Genomic DNA, 25,694 nt, shown 5'->3' on the forward strand with positions numbered 1-25,694 from the left:
GGAATGCTGTTCAAAATCTTGGCTTCTGCCTCCGCAGTGGAATCAGTTGTACAAAGGGTACTCGGCATGTAATGGGATTGCTGAACCATGCTGGAGGAGGATGGAAGGCTCCCTAACCATCATCCCTTGCTACATCCTTCCTAGAAATCCACCACATGTTAAAGTAACCACAGTGACAGGGAGACAGAGATGTTGTGGAAGGAGATGGCTGGTAGTGAAACCCATGTTTAGGATCAGCCCTTTGTACTCCTGTGAGACAAGACATTTTCTGTCTGCTTTAGGACAGCTGAAATTTACAGATTTTTTTCAAGACAGACATACAAGAACCAGAATAATTGTCAGATTTCTGCCTGAATTTCACTGGAAAAATACATGCATGGTAGGCTGGCAGATTCAAGGTGCTGTCCCTCAGTTTGAGGGAAAACCGAGGATTTAAAAGATATTTCTCAGCAGCAGCCTGGCTGCTCAATTATTCCTAGTGCAGTGCTTGTGACAAATTCTCAACAGAGCCTCTAATAATATTTCACAGTATTACAAAAAGCTTCCTCCTTTTCTGCCTGCTGTTAGTGGTAACTATGCCATTAAACCCTTTGGGACCATGAACAGGCACAGCTGTCAACCCCAATATACTGCGTCAGCATTGCACCTGTGTTTTAATCAATTATATTTTGAGCAGTGTATTTGCAATAAACAGAAAATTGACAGAAGAGGCATTTGGTATTGACCTACTAATAACCATCTGCCTTCAGGAGTTAACAGTTCAGAGAGACTTTTTTTTTTTTTTGAAACATATTCTTTGTTTGAATACTTGTGTCTGTTTATACGCTGTAGGGGTCTAGGGCAGGCAGAGACCTGCCACCTCACTGGAAAATTTGTGCTGTTATCTACATTCACCTGTGGAAGGCCCAACCACAGCTGAAAACAAAAAGCAGAAGAGAATAGTACATTTTATTTGGTCTAAGTATTTGGAAAGTTACAATTGTCTCTGAGAAAATATTTTAGTTTGTGGTACTAGAATGGACATGATATACACTCCAAAACAGGATGGCTGCAACCAAACTGATTTCTGGAAATGATCCCTGGCCTATGCAAATGCCCAGAACACAGCCAGGCAGTGTTTGGGACAGTGCTAATAGACCCAGTCAACATGTTTGCCCATGACTACTCCAAAACCCTCTCAGTGTACATGGTCAGGTTTCTGTACTCAGATCTGTGTTCTGGAAATGTTTAATTTACCAGCAGGAAGACAGCTGGTTGACGTGTAGAAGTCTGGGAAAGTCGACCATCTCTTCTTCCTCTGTTGCCTTCAGAAGGGTCACTCTTAACAAGCCACAGATGCTAGATCACTCTCCCTTAGCACATCTTATCCCACCAGAATAATTGCCCTTTTGCAGGACCCACAGCTTTCAGAGCTATTTACAAGAAAATCCAGGAGTGAAAAATTCACACCATGCATCTCTACTGCAGCTGAGAAATTATGGGCTCCTCATCCTGAAAGATCTCTATCACCATTGACAAACACTCACAAGCTGAAAATTAACCACCTTTTTGTTTCCTAGGGAACTTTCAAAAATTCAGCCTGAACCAATTGATGTAACCAGCATGCCTCAAAACCAAAATTCAGTCCAGATACAATGATTGAGGATATAAAAAATTCAAATGTTGTCTCCAGCCACTGCCATTAAGAGCTCTTCTTTTCATCATTGGAAATCAGCCAGGTACAGGTCTGCCAGCAATACTTACATTATAGGCCACATTTTCATCATTGGAACTAATATTCTAGCAAATCTTTCAGATTCACATTCAGAATTTGGCTTAGTTGCCTAAACATAGGTCTCTGGCACTCTGAGATGCCTTAGGGTATCCTGCCTGGATTTCAGTTGCCAACGGAGAGCAGAAACCTGTTAGTCTTGTTTCACAGTGTCTCAGAAATCTTACAGCAGCTTATGGTAAAGACATCTCTGTACATCTGAATTGAGGATACAGAGATGTGCAAGCAAGCTATATGAAACAACAGAGTCGTAAACTGTTCTCTTCAGTAATAGTGAAACTTGATGGTTTTCTAGATTGCAAAGTAAATAGTTCAATTTAATTAAGCTGGAAGAATTTTTGCCTAAGGTTTTTGTTTTGTTTTATTTTAAGAAAAGGTGAGTCACGGTGGTATACTCTACATGGTATTATCTACAGAACAATAAACAACTTTGATTGAAGGTTTCACTCTTAATTTCTTCATTTTATGTGTTCCTCCCAGGCAAAAAGATCAATTTTCTAAGCTGTGAGAAATACCCAGTCAAATTAATAGAAGATGTTGATTTGAAATCAGGCTACCACTTTGGAAATGTCTTTAGAAATATATGTACAGTGTAGTTAAAAAAAATGATATATTGAAAGGACAAAAGGGAGAAAACCATACATAACTACATATTTTCCTGTAGTTTTAAAATTTTCTTTAGTTATTTAATAGGCCATATTATAGATCATAAGAATGAAAAAAAAAAATCCAACAGTCAAACAACACCCACCGCAATACGTTTAGAGTGTGATACAGTATAGCTGATACATAAAGCACTGTACTGATAAAAAAGGTATAAGATGCCAAATATATGATAGAATTATATATTTGAAATATATAATATTATCCTAGTGTAGAAGAGAGTGTATTTTCTATTTCAGACAAAGCAAAGAAATAACAAAGACTTATAAAACAATCCTTCAACAATGAAAAATTCAGAATTTTAAACTTTTGATAAAAATGCATATATTTTCTTCAGTAAACATAACCAACTCTTTCTGAAGTAGCAGATTTGTTACATGGATGGAGGAAGATGGCAGGTTTTCATCCAGTAATCACAAGAAACTGTAGCTAATTTAAAACAAAGACACAAAAATTAGATTTTTAACAACAGCATCGTATTTTCTCGGGGATGCTGACCAGTAAGACACAAAGAAATATTACCCAAGTCATGGCAATGTTCAGAAAGGTGTATAACATGGCACATGAAACTTACTTTTGATGATCTCCCAGTGGTCTTTGTCCAATGGATTTTAATAACGACTCTGGTCGAACTGTTAATTTTGGTGATGTCTTGGGACTAGTATCAGAGTCTCCACTTTCTTCATCTCCCATGGCCTTAATATAGCTCCCACTTCTCATTCTTCTGCAGGGGATCTCTTCATCTTTACCACCAGCTGGGTATCCTCCCCATTCATCCTGAGGTACCTAATGAAGACCATAAAATTCACATGTGAAATGTGCATTATTCTTTAATTTGTCATTTTACAAAGACACGTCATTTTTTTATTCTTCAGAAACAGATCACTTAGAAATTTCTAAGGTCCCCAAATGATTTGGAAATGTAATTCCAACTTCAAGATTAGAAAATTTCAGTTTATAAATACTGGAATCTAAGGAACAATCAAGTCATGGGTTGTGATCTGAGCTGCAATATGTATCTGTAGACATGCTCTAAATTTCAGGAAGTAGCTTAGCTTATATCTTAGCCTCTTAAAAGTTTACACACAGATTTTCAGCTGATAACAGCAAGTTAGTCAGGTGTTTCAGACCTAAAACTAATTAAAAGATGAGCACTTCAAAGTCTTTTATCAAGTCTTCTTAGTCTTCAGCTGCTTTTCAGGAAGGTGCATGATTTTACTTAAAGTAAGCAGTGATTTTGGCATAAATGGATAGGATTCTGATTCAGGACAAACTTCTGTGGACAAAAAACCCCCAAGTATGGCAATTTGTCTTTTTTCTTATTTCAAACTGCAAAATATCTCATCAAGGCTGTAATATACCAGGAACCTAGCCAGTTACTTATTAATACATTTGATTGAGGCTGCTTTCATGTAGTTGAGGTGTTTTTCAAGTAGTAAGATTGGTAGTCAGATGATCCACAGCTGGTGGATGGATATCTCTCTGCAACACAAGTTGGCAGACAATTGAGGAGGAGTAGATTTTCTAATCCAAAGTGAAATCAGCCTTGTTATAAAACTTATAGATAAACTCAGCAAGACTGTCTCTGCCGGTATTGCTGATTCTTTGGTTTTTTTCTTTACTCTTCCAAGCTGCTGGTCGTAATCCAGAAACACACTTAAGCATTTACTTAATTTAAAGCCTATAAGCAACTCTCTGAAATTCATTATAATGACCTATGGTTAAAAAGAAGGATGTGACAGAGTACATCAGTGGACCAGGGCTGATGAGCTTGGCAACATCCAATCCTTTATCAGCCTAATGACTTCATATATATTAAACAGTACAATAGCATTATTTACCAATACACTATAAATCTGAACTTCCAGTTAAAAATATACTAAGGAGTTTCTTCAAAACAGGGTGTATAATAAAGACTTTCAAATCAAACACGTTTGAGACCTTCTACAGACAGAGTTCACTGCAGAGCTGAAGCAAATGCTCCCACTGGTTTCATCAGTCTTGGGGATCTATTTAAATAACTAACATAATCTGCCTGACATTTTTACTGCCCTGTCAGAATACATGAATTAGCCACACACTAGGTGAACAGACTTGGTGTTTTGAGTCCCAAAAAGGGATCAAGCAGAAAATGAAGTTTCAAAAGGAGGCGAATGAGTAAAGATGTTACATTAAAGAAACAAGCTCAGGAGAAAAAAAGGGAGATGGGAGATGAAGTCAGGTGAGAAGAGATGAAACAGATTGCACAGATCAGAAAAATGTTAGAGAGAAATATCAGACAAAAAAAAATATGAGTTTTACATGAAGTAATAGGACAGAGCATGAATCTAAATGATATATGGGTTAGATCATGCAAAGAAACAAACTTCTCATATTATTCAGGTTTGGATCGTGGTTAGGAAGGAAGCATGAAAATCTTCCCAAACTTGAAACCTGTAAATGCAATACACCATCCTAATTTCTTTTCTAAGACCTAGTATGCATAAGATTAATGTTGGAGGAAGGTTTTTTGAGATTTTAGAAGTCCCCAAAGGTATTTACATGTAGTGATAGTTGTAATAGCCAGGTTCCTACACTGTACAAAATAAACGTAATTCCTTGAGCTTTCTTTTTTGTTATCTGCAGCTGGCAACAGAATTAATGGTAAAAATCTGAATGAGATTGCTGTATTAAGAAAGTAATTTATATAATACAAACATACTCTCACTTTTAAATCTTGTTTATTAGTTGCATGTCAGCATAAGTAAAACCAAAATCCAAACAGTGAAGAAGCATTTACTGGAGTCTACATGGGCCCACTGAAAGCTATACTGTTGAATTTTCTGTCCTAAAGCTTAAAGCAGAAGTATTATGTGCAGTCTTACTATTGTGTGGGGTGGTGCTTTTATTTTTCCCCAACAATTTCATAACATTTTCATAGAATAATTATTTTGGCTTGAAATTTCTTTCCTTCATTTTAGCTTAAAGATAATTAAACAGAAAGTTCAAAAAGACACTGATCAATAAACTTTTACTCAAATGCAAAAAAATTATTAGTTTCTCAACTTTCTTTTGTCTGAAATGCCACATTCAAGTAACTAGATAAGGACTGATTTAAATGAGTAAATAGAGGCTTATTTGCTGATTGAAGTCAAAATCTTATTTTAAAAGATAGAAATGACTGATTTTTTACATTAAAGTATCTAAAAAAATACGTTTCTTCACTGTGATAAGGAGCTTCGTGAGGACATATCTTAGTTATGTGCCTTACTGTTTTTTGTTGATTACATTTCTTTTGCTTTCTGAATTTGCTTTTTGAATTCGTAAGTTAAATGAATTCTCGTAAGAGCTAAAAACTGAAAAAGCCCCACTCCATTTGTGCTTGTGGTGTACTCACACAGATGCACCAAGAATCCCTTTCTAATCAGAGTAACTTGTTGACTATCACAGAAGCATTTATGGTTGAAAAAAACCATTATTCACAATTAAAATATGTGTATCTTTTTACCCTTGAGCCATTCAAAGGAGCAGAATACAATGAACACAAGCAAAATGCTTCTGGATCCTGGCAAGCAAGTTTGACAATGTGTTCTCTCAGAAGGTTTCATGCAAAGCCTCGGAAAACAGCTGCAGCCCTTTTGCTGTCTTCAAAGGCCAATGAAAGGACCCTTGACATTGTTTCTCCTCATAGTTTGAGAATAGCAAAGCAAAATTTGAGTCTCAGCTCAGCTTCGTTCATCATTTACTTCAGATGATAGATTAAATACTTGGAAAAATCTTCCCAAATCCAGGCCACTGCAGACCCCAGCACAGCTTTAAAGAAAAGCAGAAGTATTACACTAGGGCAGGAAAGATTTTTATTTTGAAATATTAACAAAAATATTTAACAGCATGTGTGAGGGTCATTACGTGTGTATTTTCCAGAACATGAAAAGGGCTTTGCAGCTTGCAGAAATGCTTTCTTACAATAGTTACCAGTCCCTGAAATCCCCATCTGCAGGGCTTGCAGCTGCTAATTTGGAATAATTACCCTAATTATCTACTTGCATATAGTGATGAATGCTGATATTTATAACATCTAAAAAGGCCTTCCTCCTGTTCTAGATGTTAACATGAATCCTTGTATGTGTAGTTTCTTTCCACAGAGGAGTTAGACTGCATGTTACCATGTGAATTTCTTTTTGTAAGACAATGATCTGACAAGGACTGGATCTTTTCATTTAATTTTTGTCACCGGCTGCTGATTTGGTTATAATTATTACAGAGAACGATGAGTCTCTTTCATAAATTTCATGTACTGTTGCTGTGAGGAGCACAAACAGCTTCAGGATATTTGGGATGTTTTAATTGTTCTGCTACTGACTCAGTGTGAAACCTTACATTAGTCACCTAGCACCAAATTTATTAAAGACCCTGGTACCTAAAACTTTGTACAATTTATGGTGCTGATCCTGACAGTGACATCCAGAACCTCAGGAAGGATCCTAAATTCCCCATAAAAGGCACTTAGAAGAGTTATCTCCTACAGAGTAGCATCCAAAAGGTCCCTGTAGTTAGCAACCAAAATGAAAAGCACTTCTCCTTTCTTGGGTTCATTGTATCTGATTACAGGCAGTAGAAAGGCCCTTCTGTAATTTCCCATTCACAACCTAAAACTATATTCTGATAGAACAAATTGAGATTTTTTTCCAAAGAATTGAGCTGCCTTATTCTTCATTTCCATGATGAAATGGCTGTGGAAGTGGGAGATGTTATTTTTCACCTACTAATCAATAGCAGTGCTTGGGAAGAAGAATATTTAGGGTTGATAAATAAACTAGCATTTTCTCCTCCTTTTTTTGTAGCTCATGGCCTTTTCAGGGAACACCAACAGACTGCCTGGGGAAGGCTGGTTAGAAGGTCTTCATGTATAAGAAAGGGTGTGTTGAAGACTTGTGATCTGGACACTTACCTGGAGTGAGGGAGCTTAGTTAGAAAGAAGTGCCTTTACTCCAAATTGTCTTACAGCCTCCTGCTCAGAATGCAGTTTGGGGAACTGAGAAGATGAGGGTTTGACCCTGTACAGGCTAAGGAAGAAACTGAACTTACATCTTCACAGTGGGTATTCTAGAAACTTTGCTACTGTGAAAACAAATGTCCTTGTTTTAGAAAGAGTCACTATCCTTATGGTTTTTGTTAAAAGTCCTTCCTGTTGGGTGTCTTGGTTGTGCTCAGATTAGACCTTTCAGAAGAAAAGGATTTTGGACCCCTGACTGGACTTTGGTAGTAAATTTGTCCCCTGATTCTCAGATTGCAGAGTCTGTGTGCAAGTAACAGCATGTTGTCAGGGAAAACAGGGATGAATTCACCAAACCTCCAGAGCAAGCTAAGAATCATGGAATCACTGAGGTTGGAAGGGACTCTGGAGGGCTCTAGTCCAGCCTCCTGATCAAAGCATGGTCAAGTTCAGCAACAGCTGGGTTTTGAATGTTTCCAAATATAGAGGCTCCACAACTTCTCTAGGCAGTTCCATGTTCCAATGTTTGACCACACTCGGTAAGAAAAAAGGTTTTTCCTTATATCTAATCAGAGATAGATAATCTAGGCTTCCATGCAGGAACTAGTGCTAGCAGTGCGAACACCCAATTTTGTATGTCAAAATTGGAAGAACCAATGAAATGTTCATCATTCCAGACTTTGACTGCTGTTAATTCAAGTTTTTTTTATTTCAGTTTAGTATTTAGCTAAAAAAGTCAAATGAGCAACATTCACTGTCATTTTGAAACAGATCTGCTCCTGTTGTTCCATCCACTTCTATGGCATGTATTCCCAGCTTCCATAATTTTAAAGGTGTTCCACCACTAAACTACTTACCTGCTTAAAATCTGGCATATCACTTTACTATCTAGAATGAAACATTTCTAAACATATGGCTTCAGCCCAGGGACCTGACTATCACTTCTTCATATTTCTCATTCTCAAAGGTTAAAATGAGGATTACCTACCTCATAGAAGTCCTGTGAACTTTAATTAGCATGCAGATGTAAGATGCACTGAAATATTCATTCTGACCTAAATCATATTTTAGAAATATAAATTTCACATTTTACTAGCAGAAGCTGTCTGTGGATGAAATTAGACTACAGATGATATAAAGAAGGATAAGATATGAAACACTATGTAGTAGGTATATAATTTTTGTAATTTTATGCTTTCTTGGCCTGGTTAAGAAGATGACATGAAAATGAAAAAAGTAGAAGGACACAATCTAAAATGTAGTTAAGACATTTTCTCCTAAATTGCACCTTCTTCAAGGAGCCTCAGAAAACCAGCCTTTGTGCACCACTGCAAGTAGATATAAGTAGATGTCAATCTTGCAAGGCAGACAGAAATGCTTTTTAGCATGGTAGAAAGTTTCCTTGATATTATAATGGGAGGTGGGAGCTGAACCTCCCATGTTTTCAGAAATTTTGCTGGAGAAGGAACACTGACCAATTACTAGGATGTTCTTTTGAAGTTAATGACACTAATGACATTATCTTTTTTACTGGCTGTGGACCCTAGACCCTATAGGTCTATCTGAATATAAAACTTTGTTTCCTCAGTAGCTAACCTTGTGTCTGTATCTCAACATCATTCTTAGTGCACATTTTGGACTAGTTTTTTTCTGCGTTTCTTTTAATCTGTTTATTTATTTTTTTAAGAATATGAATTATACAATGTAGCCATTCAAAAATCTCTACAAATATACCAGGGACGACTCCCCACCACTAACAATGCTAATCCTTGTAATTAGCTTTAATATTCACATGCCATCTGCTACTCCCTTAACTGCTTGACAGCTCAGAAGCACAGAGAGTTCTTGCAGCATTCCCCGAAAGTCTGTTGACATTGTCCATCACAGCAGGAGCTAATCTGAGAAAACAAGAGGCATCTTGCCTTGCCACCTCTTCTCTTCAGGCTTTGCTATGAACAGCCATAGTACAACAGGACGAGGAATAAAATCACACAGATCCTAAACAATGTATGTTTTACACTAGGTTGAAAGCAACATGAATTCAGGAATTTGGGAGTTGGGAATGGACTGGCCACCCATGCAGATCACAGAACACAAACGTAATATTCTAGCTGGGAGATGTGCAAATAGACAAACCAGAACCAGCATTATTTACTGCCTGATTTTATCTTTTCACGTGTAGTTCAAAGCTACACATGAAAAGCTAACTGAGCCTTGATGAAAAGAAGACTTCTGTCCAGTGCATTCAAGATTGCTTGGCCACTACTGTATTTTCTAGAGAACAGTGTTCTTATCATTTAAATAATACTCTATAACTCATATCTCAACAATGATGAACTCAAAAAAAAAAAACCAACCACCACCATGTTTCCTAGCTGGTTCTCCAGCAACATGTAATCTGAGCATGGCTGAACACTGTAAATAGTGTTTCCAGGAATCTGGGGCTTTGTTTATACTGTTTGGATGAATGTTGGCCAAATTCCCACGTCATGACCTGCTGTGCTCATATTGCTGGCAAAGACCCTTGCAATACAGCCACCCGCAAATCCTCTGCTATGTTGCTGGGTCCCTCTGGGACTCTCTGGATTCTGCGCTGTTTTGATAAGGTGGAGCAAAGGGCAGTCAGATGGCAGTGGTGGGCTTATCCACACTGTAACTGATTTTAGCCTGCTAAGCTTGGAGTTCACTGAGATCTTGTGCCAGAACTTTGATATGAAATGAGCTTGGAATAAAGGGAGGGCTTTGCCTATACTTGAAAGGGAACCTAGCCTCTCAACCTAAGACACAAACCCAGTAGGGATTCAACTAAGAAACCTGGGTTCCAGTTGGCTGTTTTTTTCGTAAGTGACTCAGGATGCTGCTTCATGGTCAGCTTAAGCCACTTTAAAATTATATTACCATCAATTTAAGCAGGGCAGGTTTTCCTTAAGCAGTGTTCACCTTTTCTAGCAATGCTAGTAATGGTGAAGTGTCTTAGAGTGCTGCCTGGAAAATTACCTTCAGAACTAAAATAAATATAAGCAAAGATAAGTTTTCAGCAGAACTGGTGAGTTACTCCAGCTGCACAATCATCAGTACTACCAAGCAAGGATGAACGTGGTATGGTGATTACCTCAGGGCTGTGCATACCTTAGTGGAGACTCACTGTCAATGCCTGGAGGTCAGCTGGCCTGCAGGATTCCACATCCATGCTATTGAGGAATCTTTGCCTGCAACCACTGTGACTACGAGGAACTGTCCCTGGACTGTGCCAAGTCCTGAACTGAACACAGGAATTGTTTAGGCTGGCTTGGATGAAAACAGTGTCCAGGGCAGGCTGAACCACATAACAGCACAGAAGATCAGGAGGCAGTGCTAAGGAAACTATCCTGACACTATGCAGTTTGATAGCATAGATACAGCATAAGGTTGCAATTCTTTTAATAATGGAGGTCCACAGAAGCACCAAAGACCAAAACCTGCTTGCCACAAAGTGCGACATTTTTGCCAATTAATTTGGCATAGTCATGCACTCAGTTTTTTTCTTTGCCTTTTGGGGCCATCTTATAGCTGCATTTTCCTTTACATATTTTACTATAAATTGAATTAATTTAACTACAGTGCAAATTCTGCTAAAGCCAAGCATTAAAAGGCTAAAGACCTGTTGGAGGAGGTCCAGAGGAGGGCCACAAAAATGATCAGGGGGCTGGAGCACCTCTTCTATGAAGACAGGCTGAGACAGTTGGAGTTCTTCAGCCTGGAGAAGAGAACATTCCAGAAGACCTTATTGCAACCTTTCAGTTCTTAAAAAGGGCTTATAAGAAAGATGGGGAGAGATTTTTAGCAGGATCTGTTGCGATAGGATGAGGGATGGTGGTTTAAAACTAAAAGAGGGGACATCTCACATCAGGCTGGATGTGAGAAAAAATTCCTTATAATGAGAGTGGTAAAATCCTGGCACAGGTTGCCCAGAGAGGTGGTAGGTGTGCCATCTCTGGAGCCATTCAAGGCCAGGCTGGATGTGGTTCTGGGCAACCCGATCTAGTTGAAGATGTTCCAGCTCATTGCAGGGGGGGTTGGACTAGATGAACTTTGAAGGTCCCTTCCAACCCAAACTATTCTATGATTCTGTAACTCTGTGATATTTTTGGGAGAGGTAAACTGAATTGCCTGAACCACATTTGCAGAGCGAATGGAGCCCAGCTATCTGCACAGCACAATGAAGAAAAATAGCCTGGTTTTTGTGACTGATGAACCTGTGGGAGACAAGGTTCTCAGAATGCATGAGACAGACGCTCCTGCTCGGGGAGGCGGGGTGAGGGGGGTTACCTGCCATTTTCAGAAATGGGAAAATGAAGTGTCATCAGCCTCTTCAGACTAGACTCTCAACATCGCATGACCTGTCAGCCAAAATCACCAGTAGGTCCCCCTGGAAATATCTTTGCCTTTACCATTGCAGGCACTTCAGAGTTGTTACCTTATCATTACCTGCATGAGTGCGGCAAGACCCCACAGACCATTCATGGTCCCAGAAATATAGAATAAGAGACAAAAATTCCCTTAAAGAAAGGAGAGGGGCTCCCAACATAATTACAAGGCACACCACCTCTAAACCACAGAGATTGCAGATGTAGTAAGGACTCCAGTGTTGCAGAGGTATTACAGGGCTAGACAGGGCTAAAGCAGCACACCAGGGCAAACCCAAAAGGTGGCCTGTACTAAACAGTGTCTTATTTAGTCTAAGCAGGAAATGATATCATCTTTCTTTTTTTTTTTTTCTATTTGTTATACGGCTACGACTGAAAAAACAGTGCATGTCTTTAAAACATAAATAATTTTAAAGGCTATATAACATATATATATTTGTCTTTCATTCATTGTTCTCATTTTAACTGATGATTGATTAAGGTTTGAATAGTTCACTCCAGATGACTCTATTTATCTTACAGAGTAAAATGAGTATTTTTTCCCTGTCTGCCTACTAGGTAACACTTAACTATCTACACACTTTTCAAAAGACCAGTTGCCCTGCCAGAAGTAGTAGGGCACTATTATTAGTACCTTGTCCATACAGACATTCAGCCATTTAAACACACCTGTGACTCCACTTTAACAACCAACCTTTAGCCACAGCATCGTGAGATGGCCAAAACCAGAAGGCAAAAAGAAAACCAAAGCAACATTTATGAATGCTTCAATATTTTTATGGTCACCTCCTTGCAGAAAAAATAGCATAGACTGCTCAGGAGAGGATCTGAGTCTGCCCTAGGCAGCAAGCCTGCAGTCATTATAGCCATGAGTCCACGTTCCTGGCAGTCTTGTTTGATAGATGTGACTGGCCTGAGTGTATAAAATAATAAGTTACTCCTGGCTGAAAACTTCTTCAGACCCAGCAACACCTTTGAGTAACAATTCCAAAGGTCAACCTTCAGCTTCAGTGAAGTGAATGCTGAAAAACAATTTGGCAACACACTGTACTAATGTTGTAAAGGAGGACAATTCCCCCTGATTAAAGGGCAGTGGGATCACGGCCTCCCTTTTCTACTCTGAGCTTTGACATATCAATGGTTATAGGGACTTGTTTTGGCAGCTTTTAGAAAATACTAACTCAGAAATCTTTCTACTCTTGTTTGGAAAAAAGCTTCAGCAATTAATTTCAGTCAATATGAGTGTACATGGGCATGGGAGCAGTACACTGTTGTATCACTGATTAACACATTAATTCAAGATACCAGTAACTGAGACAACTGTTTGAACAGAGTTTTACACCATCATTCATTGAATGTATTCATTTTCTTCCTTTTAATTTTTTCCCCCTCCTTCTTTTCTCCTTGGAAATGATATTTAAGAAGTATTCTCTGGGTTTTCTGACACACAAAACCATTAGCATTCTGTAAATACAGGGAAGTGTCAGCTGTATTAACTCCTTTTTATTAATGTTCTTAAAATCCTAAGTGCAATACCTCAGATATGATGGGGGAGAGAGCATTACAAGGAACAAGTACAAGTGGCTGAGCTTGCTGCACTGTATAGGAGGATTACACCCTTACTGACCTGGGGAATAACTCCACAGAGTGGCCCCAGATGCTACACCAGAAGTTGCAGGCTGACATTAACACTGTGAATAGGCTGTGGGGCATTAACTGTCCCACCATTTTCCTTATTATTACAGGTCTCTTGCACTCCTGACTGGGAGGGCACAGGGCTAGCTGAGACATCCTTGTGGGACTGTAAGAGGCTGTAGAAATCAAAATGGTACAGCATATGTCCATGCTGATTTAGGATGCAGACCACCCAGATACCCTGCTATCTATACTAGCTTTTCCTGCTGTGGAAACAAGCCATTTAATTCTGCAGTGGTGGCTGGCCGTAAATCATTGTGAAGACAGTGTGGGTGGTAGTGAATGGGATGCTAGTATCCAGACTCTGCTAGCTCTGGCTAACTCCACAGTATGCATCAGTTGTTAGAGTATTGGATGTAGTTTCTGTAGTTCATATATGGGTTTTATCTTTAAGGTCCCTTCTAACCCAAACCATTCTATGATTCTATGATTTATGTCAAGAAAACAACCTAGTTTCACAAAGATGAAGTACTGAGAAAGGTGCATTGAGTTCAAATCCATCCATCCTTGCAAACCAGAGGGAGAGTGCAAAGCAGTAGCATGCTTCTCAAGGGCAATGGTCTTGTTTGTGGGAATCTGTCCTGTCCCCAGCAGAGTTCCTGGAAAAATGTAACTGAGGGTTTAATGCCTATCCATCCATTAGCTTGTCCTGAAAGCTCTTCTCCATGTAGGCATAAGTTATACCAGCAAAGAGCCTTGCTGAAACTACTGCTTTTTTTCTTTTTCTTTTTTTAAGAGACCAATTCTTGTGCTTTTCTTTCATTCTGTAGAGTACACAGCTGACATTATTACCCACATGCTTAGCAGTTCCACTGCTGTAAAGGATGACGCTAGTACTTAAATGTGCTAGGAAGACAGGAGTGGGCTGAAGCCATTTTTAGAACAACATGTTATTTTAGTGCTGATTCATTCACAGTACCTTATGGTATGTTTACCTTGCTTGCTTGCTGCTTCACAGGCTGTTGAATGGCTGAGGAAGGAATATTAATCAGTGACACATAGCACTGTGCTCCAGAACTTCAGTGATGGTGTGTGCTATGCTCTTGCCAGTCTTTGGGCTTTATTGTAGGAATTACTTTTCTTTAACAGGTATTTTAGTTCTGGAAACTGTAAGCGACACTTTTGCGTTCATCATTTTAGCATAGTTATCTAGTTCATATCCATTTTTTATGTTGAAAAATTTTTGCTCCTCACTAGTACTCAGAGTGAAATTAATCAAAGTCATTGCACTGTATATGTGTTGAACTTAATTAGCCAAAACAGCTGACGAAGACAGAAGAGATCTCACAACTCATTTATCTTTTTTTAACATATTTTATATTAAAATTAAAATGACATGGAAAACAGCAGCAGCTGCTATAGCTAAAACTCTACAAAAGCGTGCTTTACTGCATGTGTGATCTACTTAGGCTATTCTGCCTGCTGAGTGAGATTACAGAAGAGTTTGGTGCCCAGAAATGCAGTTGTAGCTCAATTTATCTGCATTCAAAACAGAAATTAAAGGCTCATACATAAAACCTGTTGCTAATCATTCATGAGAACTGATAAATGTTATTAGCGTACAGTTATAAGTGGCTGCTCTCTACTCTTGTGATGCCAGTTGACCGTCTGGTTCACATTACAGCTAAGTTAATTTAACAATGAGATAGAGTTCAAAGACGCTTCCCACTCATCTCCTCTCCTTTCTTTCTGTATGTTCGCACCGCCTCCACTGTGACAGAAGTGGTGCAAATCTGATCCAAGCTTTAGATGAGAAAAATAATCACTATTTTATGCAGCTTTATTTCTATTAATTCTCTGAAACAGTTCACTTCAGGGTTAGATGAACACCCATGCTGGAGCAAGGCACGCTGACTGAATCACCTCTAACTTCCAACAGCATCCTATCCATCCAAGAGATTGCCCACCTGCAGTGACCATCTGTGGAGGAGCAGGGAATGTAAAACTGTGAGACAGGAGCTCAAAGAGACTGAATTTGGAGATTTACCAGGTTAAAGAAATATCTGCTTTCAACTGTAGGACATGACTTAAGCATACAATGTGCAGACACCTTCAAAACCCCTTTTCCCATCTCCTGTTTTCAGGTATCTGCATTTGGTAGAAGCTCCCTTCTTAGAAAGAAATTTCCTTTGTTCACTCTTCAGAGTTTCAGTTTTAAGGAAAAAGGAGCTCAGTAATTACTGTAGAAGACAAAATGAAAGCTCAGAAACACAACACAGAAAACATGGTCTCAAGCACATGTCTAAGACACTGCCATGGTCTTCCAGTTTGGGAGTTTGTCTATCAAAACTCTTCAGTGGAAAACAGAAGTAGCAATAATTGATATGAGCATTGAAAGAAAAAATATCAAGAAGGCTACCAGTAGGTAAAAAAGTGAGTTGAGTACAGTGAATCTTCATATAGGTGACATGATCTAGTGTGTGGTGTCCCTGCCCATAGCAGGGGGGTTGGAACAAGATGACCTTAAGGTCCTTTCCAGCCTAAACCTAAACCATTCTATGATTCTATATAACAAGGTAACAGAATAAAAGCCATATATATATTACATATATAATATATATATTACACATTTATACTATTAATATATAAACATAGTAAATGAATTTTTATTATTATGGTTCATATTTGTGTATCCATATATAAGGACTATAATTTCTTTGCTTTAAAACAAATTTAAAAATATATAGCTGACATCACTTGGGAGAAATGTCTTTTAGTATCATGTTGTCTAATGCCATAAACACAGAGATCCTGTAAAGGGCCTAGGGTTTTACACTAATCTGTTCATTTGTGCATCTCTGCTGCATAATCAACTTCATAATCTCTTGAATTCTCATTTATAATTATTCTGGAGCAAGGCAGTAAACTATCCTGGCTAGTAAACTATACTAACTATCTGGGATCCTGACATGTTTCTCTACCTTTCCTAGTTGATGCTTCTTACATTGCCATAAGAAAAGTTAAATATCCCTCCTCAGTTTTGCAGATAGAGTAATTGAAGTGTGCAGCGATTAACAAATTACATTTCCTGGGTCAGAGAGAAAGTTCATGGCAGAGCTAATAATGAAACTTATATCTCTGGTCTTAATGACTACAGTGTGACAGCACAGCATCCCTCAAAGTAGAAGTTTCAAAACTAAGCATTTAGTTATGACATTGACAGAGTGGGCTCCCTTTAATTTGTTTGCTGACCTTGGGCTAGTGAATAAGCCATCCACTCAGTCTGAAGGATATCTATGGTCTGAATGGCATATTCAGATTCTGCAGAACATATATTTTATTTTGTTATTTTGTAATGAGACTATTCCTGTTATAGAATTCCTGGTATTATTGCTTTGGACAGGACTATAGATTCTTTATGGTCGTAACTGAGCACTCAAGTCTTAAAAGATTTCCATTATAGGATCCCGGTGAATAGGGAATGGCTACTATCCTAGTTGCAAAAGGGCTTTAAACCAAAGATCATAAAGTCTCAGCAAAAATTTAAATTCACTTCTCCTAGATTTTAAGATGGATGAACCCACCAGTGGATGAACATTCCTCATTACTGGATGAAAATCCCTTTCTATACTCATCCCAATAAACTAAAAGCATAAAACAATTACTCTGTCAGTAATGTACTCCCTAGACTTGCCACTGGGCTTGATCTAAAGCTTAGCCATAACCAGGTTAGTTTGTGAATTCGGTGTTTCACATTCACTTCAGGATGTTGATACAAGTTGGGAGCAAGAAGGTGGCCCATGAAAAGTGAAACTCAGTGGTTCTGCAAAGAAAAATGAGATGTAAAGAGGGAGGAAGAAGAAACAGTGAAACATGATGAGAAGGAAAGCACAAAACTTGGCAGAGAGGTAGAGGAACCAGAGCTGTCTGTGTAGGAGTATGTCATGGTAAGGAAAAACCTAGCCTTCTCTGCAGTGCTGGAACTGTACATGCGGTTTTAGAACACAGATGCAAGTGGAACTCTGCATAAGATGCACTTCCAGTTTCATCTTGTTGAGTTAGATTAAAAATTCCCAGGGAAGTGCACGTTGGTTTAGACACATGATAACTGTACTTGGATATGATAAAATGTCACAGCTGCCAGACAAAATTGGAATCAATTTGCATGGTAATGCTATGAGGGTTACAATTTCATTTTCCTTTCTCTGCAATAAGGAACTTTCCATGTTTCAGTAGGGAAGATTGATCCTGGATATCTGCATATGCATTTGAAAAGATCTGGCTCTTCAAGTGTGTCTCATTCCTATTGGACCCCTATAGCTCAGAGGGGAGAGAACCCTGCATACAAGTACAATGGTTGTCACTAGTCTGTGTTTGCTAGTTTCTGCAGAGCCTACCGGAACTGAAAACCTCTAAATGCATAAATCTGGAGTGGAGGCTTCCAATGTTAAAGTGAGAATCAGTTAAGCTCTGAAGAATGACAAGTTCCTTAAAAAGAAATAAAAGAGAAGGTACTCAGAACAATGTGGGTTTTGCAAGTTGTACTTGGTAAAAATACCTAAGTGAAAATTTGTATATTAGGTTTTTTCCAGCAGTAAAACTTGCTGAAGAAGGTATTATCCCCACTACTCACTCCTCTCTGCTCTTCTCCTACTGCAGTTCTCTGTACACCCTGACGTGCTAATGTCACATGTCATGGCAATGTGCTGGACCTAGGCCATGTAAACGATGTAAAGGTCTACAAAAAGTATTTTGGAAGACATTTTTTTAAACCCATATCACTTTACAATCCAGATCATGATACAACATCATAATTAGTACGACTTCAGGGTGGCAAATAGCAGCAAGCAGCAGGTATAAAAGTTTAAATGTAGGAGAAAGAGGGAACTTCTTGGTTGCTGCTAGAGAAAACAAGTGTGCTGAACATCACCACAAATAGTCTGAGTGCCAGGTCTGAAATATTTATCTCCCTAAAGTACCCATGCAACTTTTAACAAGGATAGCTTACAGTATGGTCTCAAAAGAGGCTCAGTTCAATACAATCTTGGGCAACCCAGTCACTAAAAGGAAGTTTGTGAGTAGTCATCCTCACAGTAAAGCAACTGAACACACCAGTAAGCCCATTTTCCTGAAACTTAACAAAAAGATGGAAAAAAGGAATAAAAGAACACAAAACCAGGATTCCACACAAACTGTTTTTAAGATTGCTCATTCACAGACATATCCAAACCACTTTTTCTAGCCTGCAGACTGCTGGGAGAACTGCCCCTTTTTACTCTGGTACATGGATTTTATCAAGATGTTCAGTATGAACTCCAAAGATGAAAACACAACCACTGACTTTAAACTAATTTATATCACAGCAGTATTATAGTTTTGGATCTATGCCCTATAAGCAAAGACAAAGTTAGTTTTCTCACTTTCATGGAATATCTGCATTAGGTGAGCCATAGAGATACTACTTGAGAGATATACAGATTATCCTTGTATTTTTTTCGATGACTGTGGCATAAACTGTGATCCTTTTTCATTACAAATCTTAAGAAAATCTTCCTCTTACCTGAAGGTAATGGCATGGCCTCAAGGAAGGTTTGATTTCCTGATGAACCAGAGGCTTATCTAAGTTCAGTGATGATTTGCGATACGCTTCTTTAGCCTGACTTACTGTAAGCGTGGACCAAGAACTCCTTTTCATATATTTACCATCAGGGGTCATAGCTAGCCCTTCACAAGCTGAACACTTCACATCATTGTTACTTTTGGAAGTCTTCAAAGAGAGATCCCCGAAATGCCCCTGGAGTGCCTCAGGATAGCAGTGGGATATATGATCTGCATGGTGCCTATTTACCACACTAGGGGTTCGGTAAGTGCTATCGCTGTCCAAATTATCATCAGAGCTCCACCAGCTGCTCATTCCAGATTTATGCTTGCTTTCTGGTTTTCGCTCCTTACTTTTACTCCTTTTGCTATGCTTGGAATGGTGCCCGTGATGATGGTCATCCCCTCGACTGTCTCCCTTTGTTCCGTTAACGTTGCCCTTGGATGATCCTTCCAGAGAATGAGATTTAGTAAAAAGTTTCTGGACTGAATGAACGAGATGGCGTATTCTTCCTGGACTCTCACTGCGTTGTTCCGCAGCTGTTGAGGTCCTCTGGTACTGTAAAGTGTGAAACCCATCCCGGTGAAGAGGAAGCTGTTTCTCAAATTGGTCCAAAAGGTTTGCAGGAATACGGTTAATCTTAGGGTTACCGTGAGACATGGCGCAGTCGTCTCTGGAGTCGTAATGTGAGCTGTAGTGCATTCTGGGGAAAGTGCTACTTGACATGTGATCGCCCATTACCATGGGCATCATCATGCATTCAGAATGAATGGAGCTGCGTGGTGAGCAACGATGGTGGTCCATCGGGCAACTCTCCGTGGGGCTGAGAAGATACGATTGCCTTGGCTCCTGCCCATGGTGAATATGGTCGTGGGTGTGTTCACAATCTTCAGGGGATGCTAAGCCACAGGTATGAGCTGAACATAACTGTGGTTGGTTGCGACTACCAGATAATCCTTTCATATTCCTCGGAGCAGGAGAGTATCTTTCTTCATTGAAGTGCTGAGAAGGTGACCATGAGTACTGCTGGTCTGTCAGGAGAACACATAAAACCTACATTACATGTCTGATTAAAAGATTAACTTGCAAAATCTAAGAATATTGCAAAACCAAACGTTTTTTCTATATAAGCTTGATGGAAAGTCTGACCATTCATGGGATTTCATTCACCACTTTAAAACTGGTTAAAATCATTCACTACGATCAAATTATGGGGTGAATGCAGCCACCTTCCTGTTTGCAAAATTATTTGCTAGGAGTTCTACATTTTATGAAGCTATTCATTATGAAAATGTACTCAAATAGATTTAATGGATACATTCAAGTATTCAGTTTATTATTTGATATTTAGAATTCATATGTCAAGCTCTGTGGTTAGTCATTTAAGTTACATGGGTCTAGTTTCTATTTCTGTGGTGTCTCAGTTGGGTATCTTAACCTGAATGTTTCCTTCCTCCATGGAGCCATTTTCATATCACAAAGTGAACTTCATTTTCTTAAGTGAATCTCAGCTTTAGTTCACTGTTCATAAGCATAAATAATAAACAGCAAAAAGAATATGAACATACTGAAATGAAGCTTTATTTTTATATCACTAAACATGAATAAGCATTTCATACTATTTGAACATCATTTATCCTTAGTCCAGAAGTATTATTGCTATTCCCCACATATTTAAGGTCTCTATTAGGCAGTTTTTTCCTTTTTATGTCCAAATTACAAAACATTTATTTAAAGACTCTATGTTATTCATGATATAAAAAACCCGTCTTTAGGTATAAGCTACAGGTTTTTATATACTCAATTATTTGTTCCTGTGGATCATGCGCTCCAAGTTGTGGTTATTAAACAAGCATGATTACTAAATAAGAGTAGCTTGTAAGCAAAGATTTTCATACTCAAGCCTTTGATTTTTTTCTCTCATACAATTCCTTGCAGCTGTCAAATGCTACAAACAGAGAATTAAAAAAAAAACAGAAATGCTTCAATTTGATTTTCATATTCACTTTCCTTCTTCAATTTCAGCTTATTTAAGCAACATTTCAGAAGCAGACAAAGAAATAGGATGCAAGATAATCTTTTAGAGGATCAGACAGATGTGCAAGTGTTTATACAACCCACTTAGAAGAGTTTTTCTTCAAAATTGCTCTAAAGAATCTAAATAATCCTGCACAGGTGCTCAATACGAGGAAGCTGAAGGCTTCAACTGAAACTGAAACCAGAACATATGTACTTGTTGTATATAACAACATAACTGGACACTGGAGACCAGCCTGTAGGGATAATACAGTAGCCAACAGCGCTTTGAGGGCTTTCTAAACATATGACAAAACTCCCCTAAATCATATTCCTACTGCTGATAAAGACTCAATGGAGTTGGTCATGAAACAAATCAATACCCGTATTTCTTCAGTTTTATTCAACTAATAAGTGTTATGCCATGATACCTTCAGTACAGAATACAATTTGTTGCAAGTCTTCAGCATCAGCAATCTTACAACCTAAATGCTCTAAACTTCCTATAGTGGAAGATGCTTAGATAATTTTATTACATCCTAATTTCAACAGAGCTCCACATAATGTTTTAAAATGAATGTAGTATTAAACTAATAAATAAAGCATTTTTCATCCTAGGCATAATTCTGCCACACAAAAGTAAAAAATTGATCTAAGGGTCCAAATGCCACCTCCAGACTTTACCATGGTATGAAACTGATGTGTGTGCACAGATGTCCTTTTTTGCTTCTATTTTGTTTTTATACCAGTTTCTTTAACTTAACTCTTGGCTATTTTCACATTAAAATAAAAACTTGTAAGTATTGATTACTCAGTCTGTTGTACTACTTGGATTATAATACCCTGCATAAAAGTAGTTAACAAAAGGATATAAACTGCTTCTCTGAAATAAAATAATTTTGATTATCCAATTAAAAGTATAGCTATATATAGATAAGGTAGTAAATTATAACAGTGCATTGGGATTCAGCCACATAAGTAGCACTGTAATTAATGGTACTTAACTCAGTATATTACCAAACATTATCAAGGGAGTAATAATGGTCCATATGTTGAACTTAGTCTGTGCTTTCCATAAAGGGTACCCAAAGCACCTGACAGAGATCACTGCATCAGTTCTTACAACCCCAGGAGATGTGGAAGGCACTGTTCTCCTTTTACAGAAAAGGAAACTGGAATACAGGCAACATTTTCCAAAGTGCTTGTGGACTTGCTGATTTTCATTTTCACAGTAGAATAGGTCAGACGGAGGTGGAAGGAGGCTCTTCCTTCAAAATGACAGCATGATGAGAGTCAACCCTAGGCCTTTTCATCACTATCTTGCACATCTATGAATGAAGGAACTCTCATGCTACATCCTGCCAAGGCATTTAAACAAAAGGAAGAGCATGACAGAGATCCAGAACAGAAAAAAGAGTCACACAGGAATAAGAAACTCATTTAAATGAGTTCCCTTGCATGGAACTGCTATTCCCTTCCTTAGGCTTCATGCAGCATCAAACACAGCCCAGAAGGCTTTAAACATTTTCATCCTGTTACATCCCTAGGTATATGAGACATCATGATTTGATTGGACTGCAGTGGATAATCTAACAACAGCTTTTCCATCCCTCATGACTCCCTGTGATGCTAGCTCTGTGCAACTACAGAAAAACAGTGTTTTCTGAATGTTGCTTTGACAGCCTTATAGCATCTTATGTGCCTCATGGAACGTCAGATTTTTTTTTTGTTTGAATCACAGTAGTTAGAATCTGCTATAGGCATTTAATAAGCATAATCAAAATAATTAAAAACTGAATTAAGAAGGGGGCATTTTCCAAAAGTAATTTTCCCCTCTTAAATCTGCCATAGAGAGTAAGTGATACTAGATAAATTCCCAAATTGCTTACACATGCATCATCTAAATTCATCACCTGCATTGGGATTGGGCTCTGTTTGGGACATCAAACCTGTTCTATGTCCTAGGCACGATGACTTCTTACAAACCCCCTGAAAATCTTTAAAATTTTTCATTATAATATATAAATGCATCAAGGCACCTGTGCTTTGCACTATTTAGTTAACTTTCTTCAGGAGGCCTGTTTCAGGGCTCAAAGAAGCAGTTGAGCTACGGCTGAATGAGTTACTGTATGGTACCAGACCAGTGTAATTGACCATGTGCTAGCTCTTAGCCTGCTGGAAACACAAAGAAAAATGGGCTAGCTTAAAATTCAATTAAGCTAACATGCTTTTCTAGCATTTGCAAGGGGGCAAAAGTGTGTCTGTGGTCAACGACCACAGCTCAGCTGATTCATAAATATTCGTAGAGCTGCAGTAATGTTTTTTTCTCAGCCCTTTAAGAATAAATTTAAGATTTTTGTATAACAAAATAATGCTGGATTAATCCAATAATAGCAGATTGGACTGGAATTTTAGTCTATGTATGTCTTGAAGATCATAGAATCAAATAGGTTGGAAAAGACCTTCAAGATCATCAAGACCAACCGTTACCCCAGGACTACCATAGTCATAAACAGCCTTTAATAATATCTGGAACAAAATATAATTTTGGGAGTTTTTTTGTTTGCTTCTTTGTTTTTGTTTTGTTTTGTTTTCTTTCATCAGCTCCTAAGTTTTCTTAGAATAATCACTCTAAAAACACAAAAGTAATGGAGAATACTAATGTCTAGTCCTTTAAAGAAAGTGCCACCATCAGAATCAAAGAACTGGAGGGACACAGAAGAACAAATAAATGTAAACTGAAGCAGACAGAGGAATAGGAACAGAGAAAAAATATATTATGAAGACAGGCTGAGAAAGTTGGGGCTGTTCAGCCTGGAAATGAGAAGACTGCATGGAGACCTCATAGCAGCCTTCCAGTATCTGAAGGGGGCCTATAAGGATGTTGGGGAGGGACTCTTCGTTAGGCACTGTAGTGGTAGGACAAGGGATAATGGGTTTAAACTTAAACAGGGGAAGTTTAGATTAGATATAAGGAAGAAGTTCTTCACAGTGAGGGTGGTGAGGCACTGGAATAGGTTGCCCAAGGAAGTTGTGAATGCTCCATCCCCGGCGGTGTTCAACCTTGGCCGACATATTTTAGTGTGTGGTGTCCCTGCTCATGGCAGGGGGGTTGGAACTAGATGATCTTAAGGTCCTTTCCAACCCAAACCATTCTATGATTCTATGATTATATGTGAGCACAGGAATGGCTTTTTTTTAAGTTTCATCAGAACAAAATGGTGTCTTTCCATTGACTTGCATAGTGAGATAGTACAATGGATAGTCAGGTAATACATGAAGACTGTGGGGGGTACTTAGACCAAGACATGGGCTGTTATGTTAGAGAGAATCCAGTAATTTCAAATCCTGATAATCCCCTAAAGCTCTTCTTTTCAGAGCCTACTGTATAGATATGTCAACCTTTAACCTTTATGTCTATTTAAACTATTTCCCTGTTATGCCACGTCCTTTTCTTCTTTTTTCCCCTGTATTTTCTTCTGGACTTTCTGATGCTAGAGGAGTTGCTTTCTTACTCCAAGCAGATGTTTGTTTGCCTGTCTTCAGGGACTGGTCACGATTTTTCTTAGTTTGTGGACGACTGTCTCCCATGGGAGGGACCTCACACTGGAACAGGGAAACAGTGTGAGGAGGAAGGAGTGGCAGAGGCAATGCGTGATGAACTGACCACAGCTCTCATTCCCCGTCCCCCTGGACCACTGGTGGGGAGAAGGTAGAGTATTTGGGAGTTAAGCCCAGGAAGAAGTGAAGGTGGGCTTTGGTGGGCACCTGGCATCCAGCCACAGCCAACCCACCACACTGTTAAAGATAATAAGCGTAAAACCACTGGAAACCTCTCTGACATTCAGAAGTGCCTATCTCCACAAATCTTTTGGTACAAGTCTTATTGTGTGTTATATATTGAAAGTATTGAAAAATTAACAGAAATTGCTTTAACCTTATGAGCCCATTGGTAAACTGCTTACCCATCTGAAACATCTTTTCATTGGAAAAGAAATAGCTCTTCTCTGTTAGTGTAACCAATAAAATGCATTGCTGAAAAGAGATACCTAATCCAGCTTTCAAAAAGATGTAGTATAGAAAATGGGACTTCTGCCTTGATCTGTTTCACACAGTTCAACTAGTGTTGCAACGTATTATGAAAAAAAAATACTCACAGTATAACCTATAACCAATACAGATATTAAATAGTGTAAAAACAAGTATATTAATCAAATAAGTATGTTTTAAGTACTAAAATTAATACATAAAATACTTTATCTGGAGATTGTCAGGCCAAGGACTTTGTTAAGTATCATTAGACGAGCACAGTTTCCTCATTAACTTGTTGTAGTATTTTTCTCTGGTTTAGTCTAACCTTGAAAAAGAATACTTCCAGGGATTGAGAAGAGTGACTAACCTGCCAAGTGCAAGGAAGAAATTCTGGAAATACCTTAAGTTGTTATTCTGGTCTCATGAGATTTCCAACCTATGTAGCACATAGCATCTTGTATAAAATTTACCTAAAATTATGAATTGGGTGTCTACCTGACTTTAACCTCCAGCTTTAGGAGATAACTTGTATTTTCCATTACACTGAGTTGATGCATTTGCACTGCATGCAGTGCATTCACCTACCTGTGAATTCCT

The 25,694-nt window shown here is 38.5% G+C and overlaps 1 protein-coding gene across 1 annotated transcript in view; it reads right to left on the reverse strand.

Annotated features, from left to right (window-relative positions):
• Nucleotides 1-25,694, reverse strand: part of DLGAP2 (discs, large (Drosophila) homolog-associated protein 2) — a 100,004-nt gene that overhangs the window by 64,325 nt on the left and 9,985 nt on the right. Inside the window, exons 2-3 of the mRNA XM_010009401.1 lie at nucleotides 19,011-20,080; nucleotides 3,009-3,220 (exon numbers count right to left, since the gene is read on the reverse strand). Coding sequence (XP_010007703.1) covers nucleotides 3,009-3,220; nucleotides 19,011-20,012 — 1,214 coding nt within the window. The 5' untranslated portion in view covers nucleotides 20,013-20,080. The remainder of the gene's footprint in view (nucleotides 1-3,008; nucleotides 3,221-19,010; nucleotides 20,081-25,694) is intronic.

Source organism: Nestor notabilis, unplaced genomic scaffold (assembly GCF_000696875.1).
Source record: "Nestor notabilis isolate BGI_N333 unplaced genomic scaffold, ASM69687v1 scaffold5172, whole genome shotgun sequence".
Lineage (NCBI taxonomy): Eukaryota > Metazoa > Chordata > Aves > Psittaciformes > Psittacidae > Nestor > Nestor notabilis.